At 51.3% G+C, this 18,007-nt stretch overlaps 6 protein-coding genes across 6 annotated transcripts; 3 read left to right on the top strand and 3 right to left on the bottom strand.

The window, feature by feature from the left end:
• The first annotated feature begins 3,970 nt into the window (after positions 1–3,970).
• BO70DRAFT_358718 (uncharacterized protein) lies at positions 3,971–5,021 on the top strand. Its single transcript, XM_025542362.1, has one exon. It carries the CDS (start codon positions 4,155–4,157, stop codon positions 4,710–4,712), a length of 558 nt encoding a protein of 185 aa, XP_025403711.1. The 5' UTR covers positions 3,971–4,154; the 3' UTR covers positions 4,713–5,021.
• BO70DRAFT_89322 (uncharacterized protein) lies at positions 4,959–6,170 on the top strand. The gene is made up of 3 exons (XM_025548823.1): positions 4,959–5,044; positions 5,107–5,165; positions 5,226–6,170. The coding sequence occupies exon 3, from the start codon at positions 5,436–5,438 to the stop codon at positions 6,078–6,080; it is 645 nt and encodes a 214-aa protein (XP_025403710.1). The 5' UTR covers positions 4,959–5,044; positions 5,107–5,165; positions 5,226–5,435; the 3' UTR covers positions 6,081–6,170.
• A 1,277-nt stretch (positions 6,171–7,447) lies between these two features.
• Positions 7,448–8,091, bottom strand: BO70DRAFT_89299 (uncharacterized protein). The gene has a single exon (XM_025548821.1). The coding sequence runs from the start codon at positions 7,956–7,958 to the stop codon at positions 7,518–7,520; it is 441 nt and encodes a 146-aa protein (XP_025403709.1). The 5' UTR covers positions 7,959–8,091; the 3' UTR covers positions 7,448–7,517.
• BO70DRAFT_89304 (uncharacterized protein) lies at positions 8,092–10,895 on the bottom strand. The gene is made up of 3 exons (XM_025548822.1): positions 10,611–10,895; positions 10,315–10,515; positions 8,092–10,258 (listed from the first exon to the last, which is right to left on the bottom strand). The coding sequence occupies exons 1-3, from the start codon at positions 10,783–10,785 to the stop codon at positions 8,226–8,228; spliced, it is 2,409 nt and encodes an 802-aa protein (XP_025403708.1). The 5' UTR covers positions 10,786–10,895; the 3' UTR covers positions 8,092–8,225.
• Positions 10,896–12,040: 1,145 nt separating this feature from the next.
• On the bottom strand, positions 12,041–12,318 carry BO70DRAFT_89296 (uncharacterized protein). The gene has a single exon (XM_025548820.1). It carries the CDS (start codon positions 12,237–12,239, stop codon positions 12,075–12,077), a length of 165 nt encoding a protein of 54 aa, XP_025403707.1. The 5' UTR covers positions 12,240–12,318; the 3' UTR covers positions 12,041–12,074.
• Positions 12,319–14,612: 2,294 nt separating this feature from the next.
• Positions 14,613–17,172, top strand: BO70DRAFT_368394 (SAM and PH domain-containing protein; the record flags this gene model as incomplete). The annotated part of the gene is made up of 2 exons (XM_025544621.1): positions 14,613–14,747; positions 14,800–17,172. 2 exons carry the CDS (start codon positions 14,613–14,615, stop codon positions 17,170–17,172), a joined length of 2,508 nt encoding a protein of 835 aa, XP_025403706.1.
• Between the last annotated feature and the right edge of the window lie 835 nt (positions 17,173–18,007).

The raw sequence follows: 18,007 nt of genomic DNA, 5'->3' as shown, positions 1-18,007 counted from the left end.
TTCTGTTTTTTCTTTTTTGCTTCCACCGTTTCTGTTCCCCCCATTGTTTCTCGATTATGATACCACTCTGTTCACCATGACTGTGCGACATGATACCACGGTTTGATTTCTGACATTTCCCTTGTATATTCCCCCACGTTCGTGTATATACCAGGTTTTCTTCTTATCCCTAATAGGTTGGCGGGTATGGTCTGGATTTTGGATGATTTACGGCTCCCGGTGGTATGGTCGGTGGCAGTCATGATGTCTTCTAGTCTACACTCGCAATTCATAATCCGATCGATGTCTATGTATATATTCTGCAAATGACTCAGCAGAGTGTCAGTTAACGTAATGGACTGTCTTCAAAAGCCTCATTGATTTCCTAAATCCAATCATTGCCCTATAATCGGTTGTATTTTTCAAACCAGTCCCCACCGTGAGACCAAGACAGCGTAAGCACTTTCAGCAATATAATATCCTGCCTGGAATTAACGCCTGACTTTCCAAAACCCAAACATCCCCTGTATAATACATGACCAATCTATATCCTATACTGTCCCCCCCCCATCTAAACCTTTCTTCATAGTTTTCACCGGACAATCTAGAATGCATACCGGGAAGATAACAATGACTGACTGCCTTGCGAGGAAGGGGGAGGTAGCCTCAGGCACGGAGGGTGTCTTGAATGAATAAAAGTATTATTTCTTTTTCTTTTCTCATTTTATGGTATTTTACATTGGGAAATAATTTATCGGGAATAAATACCCCATTTGTATTATACAGACGCCGAGAGTGAGAGATAATTGTTTCTACATATAAGTTAAAACATGGAGATTTCACAAAGGGGAAGATAATATTATAGTTATAATGTAGGAAATGATAGTAGAGAGAGATCAGTGAATTTATCCGTAACTTTCTCTTAACATGGCTAAATATTTCTTGCTCGGGGACATGGATGCTGGATAGAGTTGCTAGAATTGGCAGAATTGATGTGCAGTGTGATAACTCTACGGATGGAGATTTGTTTTGACGGTGTATAGAATTAGAGATATGGAGTTGATTGAGCTGTGATTTGAACATGGATGTAATGCAATACATACTTCATCGATGTTTGAGAGAGGGGTTTTGATACGGCTGAGGATACCGGATCAGCTGGAGAGGATTGGGTTGGGTCAGATATTTATGGTAATCTGGTTGGGTTGGAGATGATTGAGGTGTTGTTATATTACTCAAGCGAGCAGGGGAGTGGGAAGGAACTGCGCGAGGGTTGAGGCATGGGTTCATCTGGTGGAGGGGGGGATTGAGGAGATATAGGTACTAGTCATAGTATGGTGAAAGTGCAGGTGAAAGTGATGGTATGATAATGGTGATGATAATACCCATCAAAAGATTTCCAATGGGAAAGAGGGGTTGTTGTGGAAGGAATATGGGAATAAACGCCATATTTTTACACTGGCAGTTTACTTGTAAGGAGAGGGGTAGGGTAGTCTCATTTTCGGATAGTATATTCCCAAGTATAAGATATGAGAACTGGGAGGGTACAAGGGGTCTTTCTTTGAGGGGTAAAAAAGAAATTCATATTTAGAAAGGCGTTAAAGGCACAGTATAAGTATATCGCACTGTTGAACTCCAAGGGTCGACGAAGTGGAGGATACTACTTATGGAATGAATCTTTGTAGCTAGAAAAGGGACAGAATATTTAGGTAGAAGAAACCCCGATTTCCAGGATCTGGCATAAGTGAGGGGCAGGACTTCGCTACCTGAAATCACCGGTAGATGTACCTTGAGGATGCTAACTGGCCAGCAAGGCAGACACATTAAACCTCTAGACTAACGTGAGAGCTTCACAGAAGAGCATCCCCACCGAAATCGCACGAGAAAATGCACAAGTATCATGTTTCCATCTGAATACGCAGATAGGTGCGAACAGAGGAGAGTGATTCCCGAAGAAATGGGCTATACCTACATCCTCAACCCGAGAAACCATGCATCTAGAGAAGTGATCACGCCTCTAAAAAAGCATGACAGGCGGACTTGCACAGATGGGGTAACTCTGCCGGTCCAGATCATTCTGCAGAAATACTAGCAAGGTCCTGGCCTGGTGTAGTTTAGGAAAACTAACTACCAAGGAGTCAAGGACCGAGCCGAATCCTGTACACGTGCAGTTGACGGGAAGGAGGGGTTGCATCTTCTTTGTGACTTATCTACTAGGTGTGCTTTGATGCCCTTCATCAATTAAGAGCACAAACCTGTGGGGTTGCTTAATCTCAGGCCACTGGATTGAAAAAGCATGGAGGATCCTGATGAGCTCATGGAAGCATGCAGCAACAACAGTATAGACAGTCCTTGCTGTGCAAAAGCTGGGTAGAAACGGTGTGTTCATACCCTGCTGATAACAAACAACCTGGCAGAAGCGCCGGGGTCCGGTCTTCGACCGAGGAAAAAAGAAAGATGGTCCTATTTTAGAAACGCGGGTGATCTGTGACAGGAAGCATCATAGATGCAGTAGCATCGCAGTTGAGGTGGAAATATGCACCACTCTAGCTGGGCAGGGCCGGGTGTGATCCCTGAATGTAAGATACCGTACCGTACAAGCCCATACTGGGGACGGGTGGCATGGAGGGTGATGGCCATACAGGTCAAGCAGGAGGGGGAGGGGAGGGGGGAAGAGAGGAGACAAGAGAGATGCAAGCGCTGAGCGGGATAGTGTGATCTATAATTAACAGTCTCGTGGCGGGGAATATCCCTCGATAGGTGTAGTTCGTGTTCGTGGTGGAGACAGGAACACAATAGGTCAGTGTGATGGGAGGGGAGATATGTAGGTATGATAGTATGTACGTCGACTCTTGCAAGACGAGGGGGCGCTTACCTGACTAGTGGACCATAACTTGCTGTGATTGATCAGTACGTTAGCAGCCAAGTATCATAAGCGCGGATGGAGCCTATGCAACCCGCACACTATGGGAATAAGAATAGAACAGGAGACAATGACGGTTCCTGTCTGGCTAGCATGATAGTTAATCCTTAAGACTTAATCAAAGGCCTTCGTGTGACTGGAGCGGGAACGAGGGTCAATCGAGCATTGACCAACTTGCTTTCCAAGCGGGCTGCGGAGGAGGCGGATGGGGGAGTTAGTGTAGAGGGGGACTTGCTATTAGGTTAGTACAAGAGAGGGTTGGATCAGCGCATCGCCAGTATACTGCCCTCGTATTGGTTGATAGTGGACAATAGATTGTCGTCTTAGTTGCGCGCTGGTTTGATGGCCGTTCGGGGTTCTGTAGGGACGACTGTAGAAGACAGATTGAAGACTTTCTTGGTTTCTTTTGAGACAAATCCGAGTATGATCGAGAGGGTACTGAATAACACCCATCTTATAATGCATTTGAGTCGCTTCCGCGCATTTCCATCGCTCTGAGCCGGGAGTAGATACTTTAGGTGTAGTTATGAGGTTGAGATAGCGTGCAGGAATCCAAAAATAGCCTGGATCTGCAGGGATCTTATTCTTAGAACAGCGGCCGATCTAATCTTAGTACCCGCCGGGGTTGCCAGTTGCCAAGAATATCCCATCGGCGCTTAAAGGCTCGCCTGATTGGAAGGAGGATGTTCCTGAACATGAACGGTCGGAGATTGAGCATCAGCGTTAATTCGATGCCACTCAGTCGCCAGTCCAAAGCGCTAACTAGGGTAAATTTGGGATTGTGGTTTCGGCGTTTCTGGAGACCCTGTTGCTGTTATGCGGGTGTTGCTGTTTATAGAAACACACCTGTAGTCCAACCATGTCGTAGTATGAGAAGTTGGTGTTCGTCGAAGCGCTAATTATCCTGGTCAAGTCAAGGATTCCTGAGCGCGTATTGATGCTCAATTATGACCATGCAATCGTGCCTATGCAAATTGACCAGAACAAAAGTTGGTAAATAGTTGTAAAATAGGGTAGAGTTGGGGGCCGTCGAAGCTTTTACTTCGGAGTGCTATACTGTTTTTTTTCTCTGCGTTGTAAGCGTTCATGTTGTTAGAAAAAAAATAATAACTAGGATTGAGTCGAGAAACTGAGTGTTCTAGTATTCCGTAGAGTTCTCAACCGACCGAGCGCATAGAATGAACCCGAGTCAACAGGCGCGTAGCTCAACCACCCCAGCGCTAAATGATATGCGGGGATATCACACCTGGCATGAATGAGCCAGGTCCTAGTTATTGTGATATGGCCAGCGACAAAACTTGAAGACTGGACAAATAGCCCATGTCGCTCTTCTTTTTACGGGAGGACGCAATGTGCAGAGGGATTGTCTCCCTTGGCAACAGGCGACCCTGAGTGCCATAGACGCTGGAAGCATATACCAGGGTCCAGTACTATCTCCGCAAAGCGCCATGTCTCGAGCTTAAGATGCAAGGGGTCTCCAGTTGAAACCATTATCTCAACAGCCAGATGCGCTCCATACTCAGTGATTGGGACACAGCCTTCTTCTGGCGTCTGCGATGCTGTTTATCCTGGGTCAAGTTCTGCAGGCTATGCCGTTTGCGCTGGTAATTCTGCAGGAACACGTTTGGATCCCCCGTGCTTTTCGCTGACCGTGGCGACAGTGGAGTCCAACAGTGGTTGTAGTACCGCGCGCGTTGCTGTGACGAACCGCCCACAGGGACGAATGGGTGAATTGAACAAGATAACCGTCGAGATCTCTGGAGAAGGGGGTGCAGAGATGAGACTTGCTTCAGATGGCGCGCGACAATGCTGAGGACGACGCCTCTTTTGCTATCTGAAGCTGGGCGCAAGCAGCTCAAGACGGCCTATAAATCAGTGGAATATCCTGCTAGCCTTTGTTCCAAGCATCAAGCATCCATCTCCAAAAGTGTTTCTTTGTCTTCTCTTCGTTTCTCTCTTTGCTGTCATACTTGAGGCTGTACTAGCTGGACTGTGTACACCTCGGCTAGCCCAACGGGATTATCTCAGAATTCAGCAACTTCCAACGTCGATCGCCGTGTAGGGCTGAAGTCCCTTAGCCAGGCTGTGCAATAATCCTTCCGTCACCTGCGGACTGTTCTTGTTTTGCTCTTCGATTGTTTGTGTGTAAGTGGATGATGGCGAGTGTTGCTATTTTGGACAGCTGAAGGCTAACCGAATCGGGCTAGATAATATACGGCTCTTCCCCGTACATAGCCCGTCTCGATACTGTCCGGTACAGCACCTGGTATGTTTACGCTGGATAACTTACCAGATGACGGAGTATATGGTTCTGACTGCTATCCAGCTCCTGTCGTTCCCAGAAGCCACCCAAATCTAGTCCACCCCTGGCTGTGTCTGGCTGGCTAGATAAAGCTGCTTATTTCCTTCACCTGTACACCTACATCCACTCCTACTTAAGAAAGCTGGCAGGCCAGCTCCTGAACCCTTCCCACCTCACTCTCATCCTGATTACCCTCTCCACAACATCACATCTACACTCCCTCTTCCTCTCAAGATGGCCCCAACAAAGCCAATCCTCCACCCATTAACCACGCCGAAGAACATGACGTTCCCCTCTGAGCTCCGAGAGCGTACCTTTAACTGCCTCGACGTGGACCGACCCGTGAGTGAGAAGAAAGAAGAAGATGATGAAGAAGAAGAAGAAGACGAGGACGACGAAGAGGCCACCATCACCCCCCCACCAGCCTACACCGAATTCCTGAACACCTTCAGTCCAATCTTCTCCAGTCCTTCGACCTCCCGGGCGAACTTCTACAAGTACATGCGTGACAAGCCCCGTCCTTCTCCCACCTCTCCACCAGCCAGCACCACATCCACCACCTTTCCCAGCAGGATTCCTCCCAAAAACGCCGTGCACCACCACCAAGCACCACCAGCTTCATGGGCCACTAAAAGCCCCGTCCATACCCAGCGCATGCGCCTCCCTCCACCATACATCTGCACCCCGGTATCCGCGTCCCCATATACTCCATCCGAGTGGAGACAGCAGCGTCCCTTCGACTCGCCCGTCAGCGAGACGGGAAACTCCTTTAGCGTACGCCACGTGGTGACCACCACGATCACATATAAACGGACGCCTCAGCTGGACCCGCCTCCGCAGGGCAAGCGGAGAAGGAACCTCAGCCGCCGGAACACATAGGCGACCGATCGACTTCCTACTCCCTTCCTCCCTCCCGCCCTCCCTCTTTCAATTATCGTCTGACAATGATCCTGGCGAATCGTCTCGTTTTATTTTGTTTCCTGTTGTTATGAGGTGCATGGTACACGGCAGCGTGGTACGTTACTCAGCAGCTTTGAATTTGTTTGTACGACTCTCCTATGTCAGTTTCACTTCGTTGTTGTACTATGGGCTCTGATCTGGTAAATGCATGCTGTCTCTGGTATGTTGGGAATGGCGTTGTGAACTGTTATTATTTGTTATATGAACTTGCATTCGCTATACATTTAACTATCCTGTTTTTGTGTATTGTTTCTGAGTTTTTTTTTTTTTTTTTTTTTTTTTGTCTGTCTGTCTTTTCCTGTTCATGTCTAAGGTACCCTCGAGGGTTGGTCGAATAACCATAACCTAACCACTATCCATCACCCCAAGTAGATAGCTCCCCAGTAACAGTAACAGTAACAGTAACAGTAACTCTCCGACAAGAAAGACTCTATCCATCCCACCTCCCCAAACAGAACCTCACCCCTCCCCCACGCTTTACCCAACCACGGAAACAAAGCAAGCCCACCGCCCCTCTAACCCACAAAAATCCTCCAGGATCCCATTCCCTTCCACGTGCAACAGCCACCTTCCCTCGCGACCCAATCACAGCCCTCATTGTGGAATGTGTCGCTGTCAAATGTCAATAACTAAGAACTAAGAACTAGGAACAAAGACCTAACAAAGGCGTTTCCTGTCCGTGCACCACCAACCCACCAACCCACCAACCCCGGAGCCGCGTGGGAGATGCGTATTGGTTGTGAGATGTCCATAGATCGTGTTTTTCTTTTTTTTTTTTTCCCCCTCTCTCTAGGAGGGAGGAGGCTGAGTTTTTGTCCGCGCGGCTACTGGGGATGTTCAATGGGTCTGGGGGTGGTGATAGGATAGAGGCTGGTTGTACGCGCTTGGGTCTGGTCTGGGATTGGGACTGGGACCGGGATCGGGACTGGATGTTTGGGTCGGGGATGTGGGTGGTTGGTTGGTTGGTTAGTTAGTTACTACTCCATAGAAATATAGTGGGTTGAATGAAGGTTGTTGTGGATGGGTGGTTTACCGCTATTCATAACTGGATGAGGTGTTTTATGGGGAGAAAAGGACCAGAGGTAAGTACAGAGGATGAAAGTGGGATGGAAATCCATTTGGGTAGCCTTACCGGTTGGCCTGACTACTAGTAAGTGGGCAGGCACTGGAGTATATATTCGAGTAACTTCAACTGCCTACCCACCTACTTACGGGTCATCATCCAACCCTTTGAAAGGCACGCCTTATTGCTACGCTGAGTCATAAAATCTACGGTGTAAAGCAGGTAAGAAAAAAAACACTACAAATTCAGAATAACGTAACTAACTAACTAACAAACAAACAAACAAACAAACATCATCTCATCAGACAGTCATCAATGCTAGCTGTGGCCGTAAAGAGGGAAGAAGAAGGTCTTCGTAAAGAAGAGAAGAAGAGAAGAGAGGAAAAGAGATAAAAAGTGAAGAATAGGAAAAGAGGAGGAGGAAGGGGAAACAAAGGAAAAGAAAGTAAATAAGAACAGAAACAGGGGGAAATAAGACGCCGAAAGCCGAGGAAAGCAACTTCATCAAGAAGGCACAAAAGAAGGTAGGGGCTTGACACCAGCCAACAACACCAACACCAACACCGACGCCAACACCAACGCCCAAGAAACAAAACCGACGCGTCCAAATAAAAAAAAAAGGGGGCCGGAAAACCGAATCCAAACACAAACAGGATGGAAGCGAGCGTGTGAGCGACAATAAACCAAGGCAACGCAACGCAGAAGATAACAAAACGCGGTTCAACACAATCCATAGACCAGCCAGCCAGCAAGTGATGAGGGAGCAGCGAGTGTGACAAGGAAAGAAAAAAAATCAGATCAACTGAAAACTCAAACTACTGATCAAAGTAGAAGCTCAAAAATCAACACGACAAAGCCAACGCGTGCAGAAACAGAACAAAAAACAACACTGAATGGAAAACGTGTCGGTGGGATGTCAACTCCCAAGGCCGAGAAACATCCAAAGAGGCCTGCCTGCCCATTTTCCTTGCCCCAGGTGCCAGCACACTTCCTGCCCGTACTTACATGAGCAGCCAGTTCCATTCGTTGCGCTTCATGACGGCCCGCCAGTGGACGTCTTCGACGGGGGGTGCCTGAAGCCCCTCGTACTCCTGAGGCGCGGTCGACGGGCCAGCAGCCCCTGGAGGGGGGAAGTTGAATCTCCCCTTTTGGGCGTCGGCGTCGGCGTCGCTGGAGATGGTGATGAGAGGGCCCTCAGCGGTCTTCCAGACCTCCTTCAGCACCCGATACATCTGTCCGAAACTGCCAAAGTCACCAAGGTAACCCAAGGACACCACTCTCTCGGTCAAGACCCTTCGGAAGTGGCTGGACTGCACGGAGTGGACCCCCGCCATGAACAATGGCCAAACCAGACAACGGTCGAAGCCGGTAGGGCCTAGGGGGAGGTACGAGAGAGTATCTGCCATGGAGCCGACCATGTTCATGATGGAGCCATCGTGATGGCTGAAGCCCGGAATGAGACTGTAGAGATAGATGCGAGCTCCGATGCGGAAGACCGCGGTGAGGATCTTGATCAGATTGTCGGGGTTGATCTTTCCATCGAGCTCGTAGACGGGGTCGAAACTCGGATTCGAGGGCTCAGTCCATTGGATCTGGTTATTCAGAGCAGAGATATGACCGCTGAGAGTGAGCTCGTCCATATGACCTTCGAGCTTCAGGGACTCGAGACATGCGATCTCCGAGATCAGATACATGATCCGGTCATCACAGCCCATCAGTCTCTCAAGACCCGATCCAATACCCCGCAGGTGCTTGGTGCGGTACGTGTGAGCGAACTCGGGCGTTCTGCCCGTCATGGTGGCACCGAAGATGTCGATCCAGGCGATCAAGGACACATTGAACGGCGATGGCTTGCAGTTGAGCTTCTTGACGCAGTTGATCACCGCGGAGAAGTGCTGGCTCCACGGAATGTCAGGCAGGTATTGCTCCTTGGTGCAGACGGCGCAGTGGTAGAAGATCATGGCGAGCGTGCCGTTCAGCACCTTGTCTTTCCCATCCCCGGTCCGCACAGCCCTTGAGAGATACCCGATGGCGGTATAGCGATGCTCCATGATGTCGGGATCCATCTGATCTTCGAGACCCATGCTGGACTTGAGGTGGATGGCGGACATGCTGAGACAGCAATGAAGATAGGACCGGTTGTTCTGCATCGACCCCACGATTTCCCTCATGTGTACCTGGTTTCCTGGATAGATATCAGGGATAGGAAGCACCACCCGTACGACCTGGTCGATGAAGTGATCCAGGAGTGGACGGTCGGTGTCGTTGAGAGGGATCAGAGCCTGGAGATATGCGGACAAGGATCGGTTCGGGTACCCAAACCCTGGGGACACGGGGTTGTACGGCTTAACCTGGCTGGAACTGCCTTGGACCCAGGTGGTGGGCATGTTCGGATTAGCCATTTGGCCAGGTGCGATCGGGCCCGGGACCGGTAGTGGAGCTGCGGGTGACGATTTCGGAGGGTTCATGAGCCCAAAGGAAGTATTCTGCACCGGTGCGAGCCCGGCAGAGGGACCAGATGGCAGAGGAAAGGTTGTACTCATGGTTGAATCCAGCGACGTGCCCGAGAAGCCGTATGGCGTACCAGAAAGAGCCAGGGAAGGACCCGATGATGGACCAGGGACAGCACCAGGGACAGCGCCATGGACAGAGACGGGAGCAGAATCAATGACAGAGCTGGGGACAGCGTTGGGGACAGCAGTGGCGACAGAATTGGAGACAGAGCCGGGGACAGAACCAGAGACAGCGCTAGAGACAGCACCAGAGACAGGACCAGCGACAGCACCAGAGACAGAGCCAGGGAAAGAGCCAGTGACGGGAGTCGAGAGAGGAAACGAAGACGTGAAGTCATTCTGTGCCGGCAAGGCAAAGGACTGGCACGAAGTGGACACGTTGACATCGAAAGGCGAGATGGGGGTGAGAGGATCCGAAGGCCCCGAGAGAGGGTTGTACCCCTCTCCAAGCATTGAAGTGAAGTCGAAGTCCGACGGCTCAGGAGTCAGCTGGGAAAGGGCCCTGATACTCTCCATGTATTCTAAATCGCGACGGGTTAGAGGCCTCTTATATGCTCAACGGGATAGGGGGACACACCTTGCAGGGTATTATCCCTGCCCATAACCGTGGTCTGGCGGATCCTCGACTTTATCCTGCCCATCTGCGTCCGGCGTAGCTCAGGTGTAGCCCACCAGTTTGGCGTCTTATAGTCACACTTGAGTCCAAGCTTGGAGCATGCCTTGCAGATTGGCCGGGTCTCATCACATTTCTTCCTCCGTCCACGACAGGTAAAGCATCCTGCACCAACAGGGTCAGTAACTAGAAGGAGAGCCCCAGGCCAAGACATAAGCGCCGTTGTCGGACAACGGCGCAAGATGCTGGAGTATCTATACCTGAGCGTGATCTGCGATTACCGCCCGCTGGCGCACGCCGTTCCGCTGGCGCTCGACGTTCCACCGGCACACGAGCATTGCGTGCATTTGCAGGAGCCGTGCTCCTGGGTCTGCCTTTGGCCGGGGTCGACGAGCCCGAGGAGGGCCCCGCAGAGGATGGCGCCGCACGGGGCATCGTGGGTAAATGCGACGACGTTGTCAGGATCCTTCGACGACGGTAGTGTGGAGTGTAATTGATTAGAGCTGAACCGATGATAGGAAGTGGCGACGTGGTGTGGTATAGAAGTTATACAGGAACGGTGATATCAAGAGGAGTCAAGAGAGATATAAGAAACTGGATGATGACCTTTGTTGTCAACTGCCTGTGTTGACCCTGGTGCATGGAAACAGAAAGAGATGAGGAAGGATCGAGTCGGTCTTTATGACTTCGATGCATCTCGGTATGACCCAGGGCAATGGAACGGAGGAGGTGACCTTGATCAAGGTCTGTCGGCACCGTGCTTCTATTTTTTGCTCATCCAGGGTTGGGTAAACGAGGATGTTGTTTCAGAATCTAGTCCAAGATGCGAACCTCGAGTGGGGACCGGAAGCGAGGGGCAAATCACCGTTGACATGATAAATCGAGAATGATACTAAACTGAGCCTAAGCTAGAGAAGGATATATGATGGATAGTGGTGGTGGTAGACAGAATAGTTCCTGGGGTGTGCATGCTGATCCCATGCCACTATGTTGCGTATGCCGTTAGACGCGCACTGAGGAGTCGATGGCTGCAGGGATAATTCTTGGGCGGATGGTGTGAGGTTCCTGTCAGGGTCTAAGGCCTGGTAGTTAGCGCGGGCTGCGAACCGGGCGGCTTGCCATGCTTATTGGTAGCGCCGCTATGGGATTTTTTGATGCCCTCTGAGCGTGTCCCTAGCCGCGCAGCTTGACCCCCACTCCCCAACTGCTTAATCTTGTCGCTACGCATCTCTCAGCACCAACAGCGCTTACAGGGCTGCTCCCCTACATGTTGCGCTTTCTCCTATATTTTTACGATTTTTCTGTGATTTTTCACAGCCGTTCGCCTTGGGGCTGCCCACCCACGATTTAGTCGCCGGGTTGTGATAGTTGTGATGGAAGTCAAAAGATAATCAGGCCCCTGGTCCGTGTCGGCCAATGCGACGGCGGGATCAGTTCGAGTGGGCCTCGGCCCGTGTGAGGGCGGGGCGGATCGGGGAACGCTTGGACGCCCGCCAACCCTTAATTAGCAATTCTTAACCGCCGGGGCTGCATGGGAGTCGGACCGGGGGGAATAATTATCTGCGTCAACTTGCCCCAACCCATTGGTTCCCGGAAATTTAGGCTGTGGTTATATTTAGTTAAATCACTTCCTTTGACTCCGGTGTCCTAATTATAACTCTTCTGAAGCTGTCATAATTGCTCCCAGGCGGGGTACCCCAAGCGCCCGGGACTGAGTGACTTTGTTACCGCCGGGGATTCGCCAGAACGCCCGCCAATAACCAAGTCCGGAAAAGGTATTGTGCCAAAAGCCAGGACTGGCCGACAAAGTGACAAGAATAGAACAGCAGTTTGGCCTTGCTCGTCGAGTACTTCTCCCCGCTAGCTTGCGTCGGCCATGCTCGCTGCATGTCAGCACCCAGTCAAATGATCCTATTCCGCACGCTATTGATCCTTAGACAAGGCGATTATCATGAATGCCACGACAAAGATAGACTACAGCATCATCAGTTCTAAATAAAGTTCCTGGGCTAATGTTTCAACTTCATCTTGCAAGCATCAACGCCGGGGTTCTTTTTATAGATTGCATCAGATGCATAGTTTCAGATGGGTATACGAAAATAGAACTTCGATCTGGGAAACGCATCTAGTTCCCAGCATCTCGGAGCTGGCACCCTGGAATAGACTGTTTCCAACTTATGCAATATACCGCAACATGTTGATAGACCTGCTCTGAAGTGCGAGATCTAATTTAGGATTGACAAAGTTGGTTTCGGGTTCCTGCACATGGCACTTTCCGGCGAACCGACCATGCTGTGCCAAAAATAGTCTCTATAGTTCTACCCAAAGTAAACATCATGCCTACAGTATGAACATTGATGCCCACACTACAGTCGCATGGCGTTCCTTAGTAGTCTAGGAAACGCAGATGTCCCATTCTACGAAGATAGCCGTGGTCCTGACCGATAGACACCGGAAGGCTCCTAGGCCCATGTACCCACGGCGACCAAAAAGCGGCTAATGTAGCCCGGTGGGACTGTCACTATCACACCGACGACTCGTCGGTTCCCCGCCTCCATCACCTCTCCCCCTTCGGAGGTGCGCTGCGCTTTGACTGCGGGCGTGACGATTGAAGTTCGCTTCGGAGGTATATCCCAGTGGCTATCGAATGGTTTCCATTGAAGTTGGATTCTGGTGAGGGGCTCCCTCCCTCCCTCATAGTGTTGGCCCAGAGACAGTCTGTCCCCAATATCGAATCGCCTAGGTAACCAAAGGCTATGAGATCATATCTTCCTCCAGAATCTCCGGCATAATCTTTCCCCACCGTGCTAATCTCCCACGCGTCCATCTCTACGCTACCAATGCCTTGTCTGGATAGAATTTTGCCCCGTCACATGTGCCTTGACCGGCTGTTGCTGGAGTGAAAGCAGGCCCGTCACATCTGCAATGCAGCCGTTTGCCTACGTTACATTATGCAGTCACTCAAACTTTTAAGCGAGGATGGCTCTATTGCTGAGAAGCTGGGTACACTATGGCTACCAGAAGGAACGACCTCTTTTTTTCAGTCACGAGGACCACTGCTACCACAATCTCAGATCGATCAGGGAACAATGGATTGAGGGACAGATGGATGCGCGTAGAACAAGGAAATCGGGGTCTGCTATGGCATTGACAGCCGGGGAGATAGGGACTTCTCGGCGAAAACACGAGGAGGGATCATCCACGGATCAGAGGATGGATGAACCTGTCGACGCTCGGGCACAACCGCTGGGGCGAATCGCAGAGGAAATGCCCTGGATGGACGGACGAAGGATCACGCTGCAAAGGTAGACTGCCAGCCACCAACGCCCAGGGATTGGATCAGAATGGATAGAGCAGAGATGACAGACGGAGTGGATAGGCGTGGTTATTTAATTGCTGGACGATAACCGGGAGGTGAAGAAGACCACTGAAGAGTGAGCGATGCATGGCGGCGGGGCGGCGCTAAGGCTGGGCCAGTCATGGCCTGGCAACATCCCGCGCATCGCCCGCCCGGCGCGTACAGACACCACAACGGCTCCTCCTCGGCCTCTCTCCTCGCTCGCTCCCCCTCCAGGGCTCTTGTCTCCTGCGTGATTCCTGCCTCAGCGCCTGTCCATTGGCCCAACGTCCCCCTTGACCTCTCGACTACTGCAAGGTGATCACCCTCCATCACGTCTCTTCCTGCCATCCTTCGTCGTCGGCCCACTGGACCGCCCTCTCCGCCTCGCCAGTCTCGCCAGTAACTGGCAAGCCCAATGCCTCAACGTTTCACCATCCCTGCACCACAGGATTTGAGCCTGACCGTCGCTGGGTCCTGATTCGAGCACCCAGCCTTTGGCTCGCACGATCATGTTTCACTCCCCGCCGACCTGTCGGTCAAGGCCGTCAGACTCGCTCTTCCATATACATATACGGCGGACGGCCCCAGGGCCCCCTTCGTCTACCTTCTCCCTGGCTGCCTCCTCAGTGTACGTGGACCGTCTCACTGTGTGATACCTGCTTTATTCCCTTTGTGTATTCCTTCCCATCTACTGACGGGCGTTGTATGATTCTTCCAACGCCCGGTGATCTCTTTCGCTCGATCACCCTACTACTAAACTTGCTTGCTACCCAACCATTCTGAAGCCCCCCAGGCGCTTCCCAGCAATCATGGTAGGATTACTCCTCGATTTCCCCAGCCAAGGTTATAGTAGCATGCTAATGCTTTTTGTACGCAGGAGTCCCTACGTTCGCGACGCAAGGCAGCGCCTGCATCGCTCGATATGACAAACACCAAGAAATTCCAACCAGCATTCACCGTAGTGAAGGCTCGTCAATCTGCAACGACCAACTTTGATGATACAGACTTTGAGTACAGTGATTCGGACGAGGAGTCACCTCGCATGAGTATGGGCTCGGTAAGTCTTCTATGATCAAGGCTGCAAGACCCTCACTGACAACCATGTCCAGTTCGGATACGACAGTGTCTCCTCTGCCTCTACGCCGGACCCGCCCACCCCAGAACATGTCCCACGAGAAGTTTATTTGCACCGCAAATCGACTGAAGGACCCTCCGGTCCCCATCTTTTCACGCCCGATCTCTTCAGGTCATCGATTATTTCGTCTCGTTCGGTGCCAACAACTGAAATCGATCTCTATTTCGAGAGGTCGCCTGTGCAGTCTCAGTTCCAATCTGATATTGAGACCCCCCAGTTCCCAATGTCGGAAGTCGATACTCCCTCTTTTCCTGTCTCGGATCTCGATACAGCGCAGTTCACTGGATCGAGCATGGGGAGCTTCACCCACTCCGAAGCTTCGATGTCCCAAGCATCGGTGTCTCAAGCGTCGATGTCTCAAGCGTCGATGTCTCAAGCGTCGATGTCTCAAGCTTCGATGTCCCAGGCCTCGGTGTCCCAAGTGTCGAGGTCTGAATCATCAAGCTCGGGCAAATATGTGTTTCCTCCATGTGCTCCTCAGCCTCACAGGACCGTGTACCCAGACGTCTCACAAGTTGAGGAGGACGAGATCCGTGGCTGGGCACCAAGCCAAGTCGCACACTGGATGCACATCGGTGGCTACGATGACTCCGTGATCGAGAAGTTCATGATCAATGACATCGCCGGAGATGTGCTTCTCAACCTCCATACCGATGACCTCAAAGAACTTGGCATCCAGTCGTTTGGCAAGCGTCACCAGATCATGGGGTCGATCGACCACCTGCGCAACACTATGCTTAAGCGGTCAGCGTCCAGAAACAGAGCCTTTTCATCTCCCTCACAACACTCGTATGCAGAATCGGCGTCTACCAGCAGTCGCTCGTATGCAGCATCTGTGTCTCCCACAGGCGAAGTGATTTCCCGTGAACCCAATGGCAATCAGCTCACTGAAACAGAGGCTGTCTCCATTGTCGGCATTGAGCAGGTTCTTCCCAAGCCACACAATTGTTCCAAGGGGGAGAACTGTCCCAAGTACAGGAGATACCAACGCCAGATGGAGAAGCTGGCAACGGAATATCCTGAAGCCATACTTATCCCTGGACAAAGCATCGTCACTGGAAACCCTGGGAATCCCCAGACAGCACATAACATGTTGCGACCAAAGTCAGATACTGAGCCTTCGGTAATCGCGTCGTCTGATGTCTTTGGACCTCAAATCACTCCGAGGCTCTCTGAAGAGGCGCTGAACGAGGTCAAGAACCTTGATCCCCAGGAAAAGATGCGTCAGTTCTTCAGCTACCAGCATGTTGATTACCATCATTCGGGGTCAGACTCGGACTCGGACTCAGACGACTCTATGCCATCACCGGCACCGCATGTGATGGTGACAGCTGCGGGAACCTCACCTGCCTCGTCTCCCCCGGCTGCCCGGCTCAACAACATGACTGCGAACCTGCGCAATCTTCCGAAGTTGATGATCCCCACGGATTCCGACTCCGATGACCTGACAACAGCGGTGACAGCCCAGCGAACCATCACACCGTCGATGGGCAGTCACATGTATGGCTCTCCGACCGTGGTGCAGGAGTACGGGCCATTCAGTAACGCTCGGCAAGTGGCGCCGGCCGATTACTACCGCCAGGGCACACCGTTCTCGGAAGTGGACGCTCCTGTTGTCGGCTTGCCAGAGGGGCCCGTCGCCCGCGAGACGTCCCAGTCTGTTCCTCCTGACATGCGATACGGCAACCTCATGCGCGCCCGCTATGGAGGTCCGATTTCGCGGTCTCCTTCCGTTCGTGCCCCAACTAGCATGTCGCTGCGTCGTGTGAAGGAAGGGAAGCCCCTCACTCCTATTGATGATCCAGCCGACCTGAGGAGGAGCCCTCGCATCGCCCAGAAGTCTGGCACCAACACGTCCGTAGCTTTGAACCCCGATGTGACCCGAAGTGGATACATGAAGAAGCGCAAGCCAGCCCGGTTCCTCCGCCACGACTGGCAGGAAGCCCACTTCACCCTGCGTGGAACCAACCTGGCAATGCACAAGGATGAGCTTTCTGCTCTGCGTCAATCCAGGGCGTTGGATGAGATCGACGTCGATGCATATGCCGTCGCCTGCTCATCTTTGGCATCCAGTTCCAAACTCACTGCTGCCTTGAAGAAGTCCATCCTGCGCAATGGGAACCACCCCGGCAAGGACGACTCGGCGTTCACATTCTCCCTCGTCCCTGCCTCCAAGGAGAACGAGAAGAAGATGCTATTCGGAAGCAAAGACGTCAAGAGCCACCACTTTGCCGTCAAGACCCGAGACGAGCGCATCGACTGGATGCGTGACATGATGCTGGCCAAAGCCCTCAAGAAGGGCAAGGACGAAGGTTATGAAATGCGACCCGAAGGAAATTTCATTTAGGTGTTTTTTTTTTCTCTCTCTTTTTTTGTTTTCTGCATAATGGTCGCCCACTCCCTCTCTGTATTCTAACCCAGCCCAACCCTCTCAAGTGTCTCATATTCTGGCTTTTCATTACGGTTTGCATGCATCCTTTCCCTTTGTCTGTTATGAGTGAACGACCCAAGACGCATCTGTCGCTGGACGACGGTGTCAGATATCCAATACCCCTATTATTTCCCTCTTTTCCCACCGAATACAATGTAAGTACCAGATTGATTGAGCAAGGGATAGTTCTTATTTGGGCTTGACATATACAGAAAAGAGTGATGGAATTTAGTTAGCTGTGCGGGATCGGGATAGGTAGTCTAATGCCAGTTGAATGTGAAATGAATATCTCTATCTGTCTCCATCTCTATCTAGACCTACTTTCCTACTGTCCTAGTGGTAGAACCGCCATTCCCACTCCTCTCTCACCCACCTCTCCATACCGAAGTGTGATGGCGCAGTGTGACTAACCTCGTAACCCCCCCCCCCCCCCCCCCCTTTCCTTCCCCCAGAGAACCACAAATTAATCACAATCGTAAGAAAAGAGACGTAAAGTCTATTTCCATAGCACCTACCAAATTTACCTGCCTTGAGTATGGAGTACAGAGGTACCATCTCCGGAAATATTCACAACCGGGCCAATTCCGAATCTTAGCGTTGATACCTTTCAACGGGCTAAAATGATGCAATCTATCTACTTTATCCATCTAACCGCCCTGGAAGACAGCAATCTATCTATCTCCCCGGCGTTACGATAATGGTGCCTACTGCCTACTGCCTACTGCCTACCCGGCGCGGTGGCGGTCTCGCT

This window comes from Aspergillus heteromorphus, assembly GCF_003184545.1.
Source record: "Aspergillus heteromorphus CBS 117.55 chromosome Unknown BO70scaffold_2, whole genome shotgun sequence".
Lineage (NCBI taxonomy): Eukaryota > Fungi > Ascomycota > Eurotiomycetes > Eurotiales > Aspergillaceae > Aspergillus > Aspergillus heteromorphus.
The sequence above is the reverse complement of the archived record's forward strand: the minus strand, read 5'-3'. Positions and strand labels throughout refer to the sequence as shown.

What these genes read in the sequence shown, in the direction of transcription:
- BO70DRAFT_358718 (XM_025542362.1), top strand. Translation starts at nt 4,155, where the DNA reads ATGAGCCAGGTCCTAGTTATTGTGATATGGCCAGCGACAAAACTTGAA.
- BO70DRAFT_89322 (XM_025548823.1), top strand. Translation starts at nt 5,436, where the DNA reads ATGGCCCCAACAAAGCCAATCCTCCACCCATTAACCACGCCGAAGAAC.
- BO70DRAFT_89299 (XM_025548821.1), bottom strand. Translation starts at nt 7,958, where the DNA reads ATGGATTGTGTTGAACCGCGTTTTGTTATCTTCTGCGTTGCGTTGCCT.
- BO70DRAFT_89304 (XM_025548822.1), bottom strand. Translation starts at nt 10,785, where the DNA reads ATGCCCCGTGCGGCGCCATCCTCTGCGGGGCCCTCCTCGGGCTCGTCG. An exon ending in TAATCGCAGATCACGCTCAG is followed by an intron (nt 10,516 to 10,610) that starts GTATAGATACTC and finishes CTGTTGGTGCAG; the next exon opens with GATGCTTTACCTGTCGTGGA. An exon ending in CAGGGATAATACCCTGCAAG is followed by an intron (nt 10,259 to 10,314) that starts GTGTGTCCCCCT and finishes GTCGCGATTTAG; the next exon opens with AATACATGGAGAGTATCAGG.
- BO70DRAFT_89296 (XM_025548820.1), bottom strand. Translation starts at nt 12,239, where the DNA reads ATGCAGCGAGCATGGCCGACGCAAGCTAGCGGGGAGAAGTACTCGACG.